At 45.2% G+C, this 12,206-nt stretch overlaps 1 protein-coding gene across 6 annotated transcripts in view; it reads left to right on the forward strand.

Annotated features, from left to right (window-relative positions):
- FIG4 (FIG4 phosphoinositide 5-phosphatase) overlaps positions 1-12,206 on the forward strand; it is a 665,438-nt gene that overhangs the window by 291,960 nt on the left and 361,272 nt on the right. For all 6 annotated transcript variants that reach the window (XM_063917119.1, XM_063917117.1, XM_063917120.1 and 3 more), the window contains exon 15: positions 6,600-6,748. In XM_063917119.1, the coding sequence (XP_063773189.1) occupies positions 6,600-6,748 (149 nt within the window). The remainder of the gene's footprint in view (positions 1-6,599; positions 6,749-12,206) is intronic.

The raw sequence follows: 12,206 nt of genomic DNA on the forward strand, positions 1-12,206 counted from the left end.
ATGCCCCATGTATCAGTCACCTGACTTTAATGCGAGCCCATATGGCGCCAGTGGGCTCTTCATGCTTGATGTTATGCTTTGGGGTGGTGTGTAAATCCTGCTGCATCTTTTATATGTCTCCTATTTGTATACATTTCTTGATTGTACCTTTTTTTTTTTTTTTGTACCTTGTATGCTTCAATAAGTCTGCCGTTATCATTTATTTTCTGTTTTTGGGTTTGTATAATCTTATAAAACCTCAATAAAAAATACTCCATTTAAAAGAAAAAAATATCTAGCTAAAGATCGTGGTCTGGCTCCTGCCGCACCAACGAAAAAACTGAATTGCCTGAGCCAGGAGGTGGGGATATAGGGGACTGGCCCATTGCATTCTGGGAGGCCGAAAGCTTTTGATCACTGCTGCCAATCCGCTGATGCTACCTCATATCCCAATGTTTATCATATGGATAATCTGTGGACCCTGCAGGAGAAATAGTTTTTCTCTGGTTTGGGTATGTGTCAAGTGTTGCCTTCCTGCTTACTCTTTTGTTATTTCTCCCTTCCCCTACTCATTATTCTTTTATTGTACTTGTTGTATTTTGTGGTTATTTTAAATCTAAAATATTAGAAATATAATAGTTTGTCTTGAGCTTTATTGTGAATTCATACTAACATTTCTCTAACGTCCTAGTGGATGCTGGGGACTCCGTCAGGACCATGGGGATATAGCGGCTCCGCAGGAGACAGGGCACAAAAGTAAAAGCTTTAGGATCAGGTGGTGTGCACTGGCTCCTCCCCCTATGACCCTCCTCCAAGCCTCAGTTAGATTTTTGTGCCCGGCCGAGAAGGGTGCAATCTAGGTGGCTCTCCTAAAGAGCTGCTTAGAGTAAAAGTTTTGTTAGGTTTTTTATTTTCAGTGAGTCCTGCTGGCAACAGGCTCACTGCATCGAGGGACTTAGGGGAGAGAAGTGAACTCACCTGCGTGCAGGATGGATTGGCTTCTTAGGCTACTGGACACCATTAGCTCCAGAGGGAGTCGGAACACAGGTCTCACCCTGGGGTTCGTCCCGGAGCCGCGCCGCCGACCCCCTTGCAGATGCCGAAAAATGAAGAGGTCCAGAAACCGGCGGCAGAAGACTTTTCAGTCTTCATAAGGTAGCGCACAGCACTGCAGCTGTGCGCCATTGTTGTCAGCACACTTCATAACAGCGGTCACTGAGGGTGCAGGGTGCTGGGGGGGGCACCCTGGGCAGCAATGATAGTACCTTATTCTGGCTAAAAATACATCACATATAGCCCCTGGGGGCTATATGGATGTATTTAACCCCTGCCAGGTCTCAGAAAAACGGGAGAAGAAGCCCGCCGGAAAGGGGGCGGGGCCTATTCTCCTCAGCACACAGCGCCATTTTCCCTCACAGAAATGCTGGTGGGAAGGCTCCCAGGCTCTCCCCTGCACTGCACTACAGAAACAGGGTTAAAACAGAGAGGGGGGGCACTGATTTGGCGATATGACTACATATATTAAAATGCTATAAGGGAAAAGCACTTATATAAAGGTTGTCCCTGTATAATTATAGCGTTTTTGGTGTGTGCTGGCAAACTCTCCCTCTGTCTCCCCAAAGGGCTAGTGGGTCCTGTCCTCTATCAGAGCATTCCCTGTGTGTGTGCTGTGTGTCGGTACGTGTGTGTCGACATGTATGAGGACGATGTTGGGAGGCGGAGCAAATTGCCTGTAATGGTGATGTCACTCTCTAGGGAGTCGACACCGGAATAGATGGCTTATTTAAGGAATTACGTGATAATGTCAACACGCTGCAAGTCGGTTGACGACATGAGACGGCCGGCAAACATATTAGTATCTGTCCAGGCGTCTAAAACACCGTCAGGGACGTTATAATGCCCATTTTACCTCAGTCGGTCGACACAGACACAGACACGGACACTGACTCCAGTGTCGACGGTGAAGAAACAAACGTATTTTCCTTTAGGGCCACACGTTACTTGTTAAGGGCAATGAAGGAGGTGTTACATATTTCTGATACTACAAGTACCACAAAAAAGGGTATTATGTGGGGTGTGGAAAAACTACCTATAGTTTTTCCTGAATCAGATAAATTAAATGAAGTGTGTGATGAGGCGCGGGGTTCCCCCGATAGAAAATTATTGGCGGTATACCCTTTCCCGCCAGAAGTTAGGGCGCGTTGGGAAACACCCCTTAGGGTGGATAAGGCGCTCACACGCTTATCAAAACAAGTGGCGGTACCGTCTCCAGATACGGCCGCCCTCAAGGAGCCAGCTGATAGGAGGCTGGAAAATATCCTAAAAAGTATATACACACATACTGGTGTTATACTGCGACCAGCGATCGCCTCAGCCTGGATGTGCAGCGCGGGGGTGGCTTGGTCGGATTCCCTGACTGAAAATATTGATACCCTTGACAGGGACAGTATTTTATTTACTATAGAGCATTTAAAGGATGCATTTCTATATATGCGAGATGCACAGAGGGATATTTGCACTCTGGCATCAAGAGTAAGTGCGATGTCCATATCTGCCAAAAGATGTTTATGGACACGACAGTGGTCAGGTGATGCAGATTCCAAACGGCACAAAGATGTATTGCCGTATAAAGGGGAGGAGTTATTTGGGGTCGGTCCATCGGACCTGGTGGCCACGGCAACTGCTGGGAAATCCACCGTTTTTACCCTAAGTCACATCTATGCAGAAAAAGACACCGTCTTTTCAGCCTCAGTCCTTTCGTCCCCATAAGCATATCTGCCCAGGGATAGAGGAAAGGGAAGAAGACTGCAGCAGGCAGCCCATTCCCAGGAACAGAAGCCTTCCACCGCTTCTGCCAAGTTCTCAGCATGACGCTGGAGCCGTACAGGACCCCTGGATCCTACAAGTAGTATCCCAGGGGTACAGATTGGAAAGTCGAGACGTTTCCCCTCGCAGGTTCCTGAAGTCTGCTTTACCAACGTCTCCCTCCGACAGGGAGCCAGTATTGGAAACAATTCACAAGCTGTATTCCCAGCAGGTGATAATCAAAGTACCCCTCCTACAACAAGGAAAGTGGTATTATTCCACACTATATTGTGGTACTGAAACCAGAAGGCTCGGTGAGACCTATTCTAAATCTGAAATATTTGAACACTTACAAAGGTTCAAATCAAGATGGAGTCACTCAGAGCAGTGATAGCGAACCAGGAAGAAGGGGACTATATGGTGTCCCGGGACATCAGGGATGCTTACCTCCATGTCCCAATTTGCCCTTCTCACCAAGGGTATCTCAGGTTCGTGGTACAGAACTGTCACTATCAGTTTCAAACGCTGCCGTTTGGATTGTCCACGGCACTCCGGGTCTTTACCAAGGTAATGCCCGAAATGATGATTCTTCTTCGAAGAAAATGGACGACCTCCTGATAAGAGCAAGGTCCAGAGAACAGTTGGAGGTCGGAGTAGCACTATCTCAAGTAGTTCTACGACAGCACGGGTGGATTCTAAATATTCCAAAACCGCTTTTGTTGTTTCCGACGACACGTCTGCTGTTCCTAGGGATGATTCTGGACACAGTCCAGAAAAAGGTGTTTCTCCCGGAGGAGAAAGCCAGGGAGTTATCCGAGCTAGTCAGGAACCTCCTAAAACCAGGAAAAGTGTCAGTGCATCATTGCACAAGAGTCCTGGGAAAAATGGTGGCTTATTACGAAGCGATTCCATTCGGCAGATTCCACGCAAGAACTTTTCAGTGGGATCTGCTGGACAAATGGTCCGGATCGCATCTTCAGATGCATCAGCGGATAACCCTATCTCCAAGGACAAGGGTGTCTCTCCTGTGGTGGTTACAGAGTGCTCATCTTCTAGAGGGCCGCAGATTCGGCATTCAGGATTGGATGCTGGTGACCACGGAGGCCAGCCTGAGAGGCTGGGGAGCAGTCACACAGGGAAAAAATTTCCAGGGAGTGTGATCAAGTCTGGAGACTTTTCTCCACATAAATATACTGGAGCTAAGGGCAATTTATAATGCTCTAAGCTTAGCAAGACCTCTGCTTCAAGGTCAGCCGGTATTGATCCAGTGGGACAACATCACGGCAGTCGCCCACGTAAACAGACAGGGCGGCACAAGAAGCAGGAGGGCAATGGCAAAAACTGCAAGGATTTTTCGCTGGGCGGAAAATCATGTGATAGCACTGTCAGCAGTGTTCATTCCGGGAGTGGACAACTGGGAAGCAGACTTCCTCAGCAGGCACGACCTCCACCCGGGAGAGTGGGGACTTCATCGGGAAGTTTTCCACATGATTGTGAACCGTTGGGAAAGACCAAAGGTGTACATGATGGCGTCCCGCCTGAACAAAAAACTGGACAGGTATTGCGCCAGGTCAAGAGACTTTCAGGCAATAGCTGTGGACGTTCTGGTAACACCGTGGGCGTACCAGTCGGTGTATGTGTTTCCTCCTCTGCTTCTCATACCCAAGGTATTGAAAATTATAGGACGTAGAGGAGTAAGAACTATACTCGTGGCTCCGAATTGGCCAAGAAGGACTTGGTACCCGGAACTTCAAGAGATACGCACAGAGGACTCATGACCTCTGCCGCTAAGAAGGGACTTGCTTCAGCACGTACCATGTCTGTTCCAAGACTTACCGCGGCTGCGTTTGACGGCATGGCGGTTGAACGCCGGATCCTAAGGGAAAAAGGCATTCCGGAAGAGGTCATTCCTACCCTGGTCAAAGCCAGGAAGGACGTGACCGCACAACATTATCACCACATGTGGCGAAAATATGTTGCGTGGTGTGAGGCCAGGAAGGCTCCACGAAGAAATTTCAACTCGGTCGATTCCTGCATTTCCTGCAAACAGGAGTGTCTATGGGCCTCAGATTGGGGTCCATTAAGGTTCAAATTTCGGCCCTGTCTATTTTCTTCCAGAAAGAATTGGCTTCAGTTCCTGAAGTCCAGAAGTTTGTCAAGGGAGTACTGCATATACAACCCCCTTTTGTGCCTCCAGTGGCACTGTGGGATCTCAACGTAGTGCTGGGATTCCTCAAATCACATTGGTTTAAACCGCTCAAATCTGTGGATTTGAAATATCTCACATGGAAAGTGACCATGATGTTGGCCCTGGCCTCGGCCAGGCGAGTGTCAGAATTGGCGGCTTTGTCTCACAAAAGCCCATATCTGATTGTCCATTCGGACAGGGCAGAGCTGCGGACTCGTCCCCAGTTTCTCCCTAAGGTGGTGTCAGCGTTTCACCTGAACCAGTTTATTGTGGTAGCTGCGGCTACTAGGGACTTGGAGGACTCCAAGTTGCTAGATGTTGTCAGGGCCCTGAAAATATCGGTTTCCAGGACGGCTGGAGTCAGGAAAACTGACTTGCTGTTATCCTGTATGCACCCAACAAACTGGGTGCTCTTGCTTCTAAGCAGACGATTGCTAGTTGGATGTGTAGTACAATTCAGCTTGCACATTCTGTGGCAGGCCTGCCACAGCCAAAATATGTAAATGCCCATTCCACAAGGAAGGTGGGCTCATCCTGGGCGGCTGCCCGAGGGGTCTCGGCATTACAACTCTGCCGAGCAGCTACGTGGTCGGGGGGAGAACACGTTTGTAAAATTCTACAAATTTGATACCCTGGCTAAAGAGGACCTGGAGTTCTCTCATTCGGTGCTGCAGAGTCATCCGCACTCTCCCGCCCGTTTGGGAGCTTTGGTATAATCCCCATGGTCCTGACGGAGTCCCCAGCATCCACTAGGACGTTAGAGAAAATAAGATTTTACTTACCGATAAATCTATTTCTCGTAGTCCGTAGTGGATGCTGGGCGCCCATCCCATGTGCGGATTGTCTGCAATACTTGTACATAGTTATTGGTACAAAAATCGGGTTATTATTGTTGTGAGCCATCTTTTCAGAGGCTCCGCTGTTATCATGCTGTTAACTGGGTTCAGATCACAGGTTGTACAGTGTGATTGGTGTGGCTGGTATGAGTCTTACCCGGGATTCAAAATCCTTCCTTATTGTGTACGCTCGTCCGGGCACAGTATCCTAAATGAGGCTTGGAGGAGGGTCATAGGGGGAGGAGCCAGTGCACACCACCTGATCCTAAAGCTTTTACTTTTGTGCCCTGTCTCCTGCGGAGCCGCTATATCCCCATGGTCCTGACGGAGTCCCCAGCATCCACTACGGACTACGAGAAATAGATTTATCGGTAAGTAAAATCTTATTTTCATCTGTTGTTATATATGTACTTCCTGGTACATGTTACACATTTTTTATATTCGCACAATTGCTTGTGAACTTTTTCAATACATCTGTATCAGTCCAAATAAATGTTAAACTGCTCTCATTGTCAAGCATTTTCATATAGTATTATAAACTTTAAAAGTGGAAATGAAGCTAAAGTTTCCTCAATAAAAATTTTTTTACGTTGTCAATTTTATATTCATTGCAAATTGTTTTGTTTTTCTAGTTTTCAATAAAACCCTTTTGTTATTTGAAAATCTGTGATTTTGCATGTATGTTGCAATAATTTCTAAAGTTTGAATGATGACTTCACAAGTTTTTCTGACCGTTGTTTTGAATATAATTATACAAATGTATAACCAAAATAATTTGGTTTTATTTTCAGACTGGCGTTCTTCGAACAAACTGTGTTGATTGCTTAGACCGAACCAATACTGCACAGTTCATGGTTGGGAAATGTGCTTTGGCGTATCAGCTGTACTCTTTAGGACTGATCGATAAACCTAATTTGCAATTTGACACAGATGCAGTTAGGTATGATATGTTTTTTTTGTTTTAGTTTTTTAATTTGGTTTCCTTTCCTTTCTAGGAAAACAATGTAACATACCATTTCGTATGCAGATACAGCCACAGTCACACACATAATATAGGTATGCTTATGCGTCCTATTTGCATCATTTAGCAGGCATTGTAGTGGAAAAAGTTAACACAAAGTCGTTTGGCGCTATGGAGGCACAGCATGGCGTGACTAGAAAGGCTGTTTAACGTGCAGGGAGGCTAGATGAAGGTGGACACATCTGTGTGTGTGTATGTATGGATAGATAGTGACAATGCTAAATTCCTTTGTCGTATAAACAACCCTTTATGAAGTCTAAGAACACTGTACGCTGTTTACTTAAGAAGTACCGTACGGGTACGCTGGTTGCGTAACGATCGCTCAGCCGTAGGCGAGACGCTCAAGCGTCATGTTCGCTCACGGCCCAGTGATCACAGGACAGCACGTTAAGGGCTATGACTAGAGTAATGATTCGCTATGGCGTAGCGGACGCTCGAGACCACGAGGAGATCACCAGCGGCGCAGACGCTCACAACGCTATACCTTTATGTCTAAACCTTATACCAATGAAATACACAGAATACCTTAATGTGAATACAGGGTGTAAGTGCAACCTTGTGTAACCTGACTAACTACAAAGCTGCTTGAGCGTCACCGACGCTCAAGTGAACACTTAACACTATAGGAAATACACAGATACTGGTTTAGGGTCCAAAGCCTATTAACTGTATTATATCTAATATACTTGTAAAAGGGGATAACAGTACAAATGATACACTACAATATAACAGAGACTTCCTAACCAAAATACAGTACTATCTAATACAATACAATACTAGTCTAGGGGAGATGTGAGAGAAAAGAGAAAGTAGAGAGAGAGAGAGAGGAATGGAGAGAGATGAGAGAAATTGGCTCACAGTAAGATAATGATTACGGAGAGAAACTTACGCACAAAGGGTATGATCGCATGCGCCTCGATATCCAGCTCCCGGTTATCAGCAGAAAACCGTTGATGAGAGAGTGAAGTTGGATATGGTCGGCCTGCCTATTTATGCCCCTCACACAATGCAATCTCATAGTCCCTACAATCCCATTGTCCATTGGACGTCGGAATTCGGCCCTGTATCATAACAAAAGGTCATAGGTTGATTCATACAGGTGGGCTGTGACGATTTCAAACAGCTCAGGTGGGTGGGAAACTAGGTTTCCCGCCGCATACCTGAGTATGAGTAAATAATAGAAATGGACATAAACTTCTTATGTCCATAACTATTCGCACGAGCGATTAATACGCTCCAAACCAACACCGGAATATTGCTAATTAAATACTCTTCCGATGGGTACCAAACACTGCTGCATGACTCTTGTTAGACCCTTCCCACAATACAAAGAGGGATTCCTCAGCTCAGGGACATTCTATATTAACTAAACTTTCAGAAACTATCAAAGGGACCATGATCTACAAACTACATTAATTGTGAAAATATGTAACGATTGGGTCGCACGCTACGACTACATACTCTTTACCGTAAATACGCATACCGATGCGAGCGGGTGCACGCATCAGCGGGTATGCGCTATCACGGGAAAGCGCACGCATGCGCAGCACGGACCAGCATGAGGTGCAAATATGGCAGCGTGTATAGGGATATTTTTCTGACTTTGACAGTCCACCCTTTGGCAGTCAATAATAACTGCCACCTTCTAAAACATTTCAAAAGGAGAAAAATATATGTCAGGGGTTAATTCATTTCCATGGTTGGGTGAGGGAGGAGAGAGGAGTAGGTGTGAAGAGGGTATGACCTAGTGTGATAGCAGAAGCATGTGTGTATGAGTCCATGTTTGGAGGGTCATGTATCATCGTGCCGTACGTGTTGTAAATCAAGCTTCGAGGTATTGCGAAGTATACATTTGAATTCCTTCTTATCCCGTGGTACGGGTCTGTGGATGGGCTGTCAAACTTTACCGAGCTCATTTCGGCTTTCAGTTGTAACAAAATGGGGATGCACATTTTAGTTGATGATACATGAATGGGGGAGGTATGTGGTTGCTGATATCTGTGCCTGTATTCCCTATCGTCTATGTGTGTCATTACCTGAGGGTTGTAGAGATGAAGATAAAGAACACTTATGGAAAATGCAATGATATTCTATGTCAGGGAAATGTACATCTGTCGTTGAAGTTGTGTTCGGTATCTGTTGAGAGTCGTCTTCTTTGCGCTGTATTGCTCCTTGGGCATGAGCAAATAGCTTTGTCAGTGCCATCAGATTTACAAAAAATGTTGGGCTAGCGTGAGTTTAAAAATACTAGGGAAACTGGGGATCCATGGCAAAGTTCATCAAGTGTCCATATCATAGGTTGTCAAAACTTCATCTTTGGTGCTTGTCTGTTGTCTGTATAGCGTCTCGTCAACTTCCTCGTCCAAGGGGGTCTTTGTATCTTGGAGAAAAGCAAAAAAACAGGTGAAAGAAACGGACCGTATAATCGCATTTTCATCACATTCTGGTTTCTATCATTGGGTCATAAATCAAATCCAGGTTAATTACAGTTTCCTCACTCCTCAAGCTTATCACTTTTGTACTTTGTTTGCACCTCATTAAAGCCTGCCCGCATCTAAATATCAATCCAATCGATATAACGACACCCAAGATACATAGTAGAAACTTTCCAACATCCATTATGACTCCTTGAGCCCAGTCTCCCAAACCGGAGAACCAATTTCGCGGGTTCAACCATGACACCCAACCAGTCAGCTCATTACCTACAGCAGCAAGGGTGAGATTGTGTTTTCGACGAAATTCCCACTTCAATTGGAGAATATCGTCCATCTTTTGGTCTATGACCTCTACCGGATCCTCGGTGCTATTTGTGATATACGTGCAACACTTTATGCCGTACTGTGTTGCCAATGTAACACAATATCCGCCTGTTACTGCTGTAAGATAATTAAGAACCATCCTATGCTGAACTAGTTCTGTTTTATAAGCTTGAAGTTCTCTTCCAGTGTATCTAAACGTGTCATCATACATTTCAGTGATATTATCTAACAAATTGGCGAGTGCGGAAATGTATTTATAGTTCATCACTCCTCGAGCGGTGCGAGTGAAATCTAACGCTACCAGAACCTGAATCCCGGTGGATTCATGGATAAGATCAGAGGCCGGATGCTCTAACCTTTCTGACAGTTGTCTTTTAACTCGGTGCTCGTAATGAGTGTGAGTATAAGGAGCTTGGGCACCACGGTGTATGTCCTTCATTTTGTCATGTGTAACAGTCATCACTTCAGGCAATACTTTTCCAATATAACACAATCCTTCAGAGTTTGGGGCAAGCCACTTGTACGCCTTTCTCCCGCATATGAAATATGCATCATCGGGGAGAACATATGGGACGGAGAAGGACATTACCATGTTACAAACCTTCCAGGTGAAATCTCCTGACCCTAATTCTTCCATCTGCTTAATGCACGTATCAGTTTGTACGATATGTGCACAGTATCCTGGTGATACCTCTCCAACTCTAGTAATCCTATTTCCTAAGGTATATCGATACCGGAAAGATTTTCCTCTACTGGCTATGTGGCGTACAAGCTCTGTATCTGTAGGCATTCTATCTGCTCTGTGTGAAAAGGTCATGGTTAAATTGCTCCACGACACTTCCCAATTTCCCGGTTTTCTGGGATTGGAGATGTTGAAACATAAGAGGGACCTATCCACATGGTATTGGTGGAGCTTCAAACTAGGAGGGCTGGAGATATTAAACCTCCGGTCCACCGGTCTCCCACCACTTAGCTCAAGTACCTCCCCTAACGTTAAAGGAAATGGTACTAGCCCTGATTTGCTATGACCCTGAGGTACTTGAGAGCATACCCAACAATCTGTTTGGTTTAATACGTTACCCACTAAGGAGTGATAGTCACTCAATGGATGCCGGTCCATATGGATATTAAAACTGGATTGGCATTTCTTTATGCATCCATCTTCAACCAGATTATCACAGAGCCTACAGATACAGTTTTCTTCAGCTAACAATCCGTCACAATTTCTTCTATGATCAATGCTATCGGATCGTTTTCTGATACTCGCCTTTGCTTGTTGGTTTGGTTGATCTTGGAAAACTACGCCTCCATCATCATAATCGGAACCCATTCCAGAACCTCTCTCGACCTCTATGGTACTCTCGCCGGAACAGACTGCTCTGGTCAACATCATGGTCAACATCATAATCCGGATCACAGTCTCTTGGGGCAAGTCCATCTTTGAGGAGGAAATGGAGAAGAATGAGAAGGGGGAAAAAGAAATTTTAAGGGAGAGGGGATGGGAAGTGGAGAAAAACAATAAAAGGGAGAGGGGAGTCGACAACTGCTTTCGGTCTTCAAGGCTCAGGTGCCGCCTCAGTCCTCCTGGAACAGACACTCCAGTGATACAACCTCTACCGTCTGTTCCTTATCACGGGACTTCTCTGGATCAGCAACCTTTTTGCAGTGGGATGAATGGACCCAAGTCTCTCTCTCAGCAACCTTCAATGCTGTGGTGCTAGTCAATAAGACCTGGTATGGTCCTTCCCATCTATCAATAAGACAACCTGAGCGTAGAAAATTTCGTATCATTACATAATCCCCAGGTTCAATGTCATGACAATTACTATCTGGTAAATCAGGAATCACCAACTTCAGATTATCATTTTGATTCCTTAACTGTTTACTCATGTTAATTAAGTACTTTACAGTTACTTCATTGTTACATTTCAAATCATCCTGAGGGTTAATCATGACATGCGGTTGTCGACCAAACAAGATTTCAAAAGGAGACAGATTAAGAGGGGACCTGGGAGTGGTTCTGATGCTATACAAAACAATGGGTAAAGCTTCTGGCCACGTCAGTCCTGTCTCTGCCATTACTTTACTCAATTTATTTTTAATAGTGCTGTTCACTCTTTCGACCTTCGCACTCGCCTGTGGACGGTACGGAGTGTGCAGCTTGCTATCAATACCCATTAATTTACACATTCCTTGAAAGACATCACCTGTAAAATGGGTACCCCTATCACTTTCAATGATTCTAGGGATACCATATCTACATACAAATTCCTGCACAATTTTCTTAGCTGTAAACATAGCGGTATTTGTAGCTGCTGGAAATGCTTCGACCCAATTCGAGAAAACATCTATACAAACAAGTACATATTTCAAATTTCGACATGGGGGTAATTGAATGAAGTCAATTTGTATTACCTGGAAAGGGCCGCCGGCAGGTGGGATATGGGATGGTTCTGTAGGTATTGCCTTTCCAATATTCTTTCTCAGACAGGTAAGGCATGACATTGCTCTTTTACTCGCATGAGAGGAGAATCCTGGGGCGCACCAGTATGCTCTTACCAATTTGCACATTCCCTCCTTGCCTAGATGAGTCAGCCCGTGAGCTGCTTCAGCCAGAC

The sequence above is a fragment of the Pseudophryne corroboree genome, chromosome 4 (genome assembly GCF_028390025.1).
Source record: "Pseudophryne corroboree isolate aPseCor3 chromosome 4, aPseCor3.hap2, whole genome shotgun sequence".
Lineage (NCBI taxonomy): Eukaryota > Metazoa > Chordata > Amphibia > Anura > Myobatrachidae > Pseudophryne > Pseudophryne corroboree.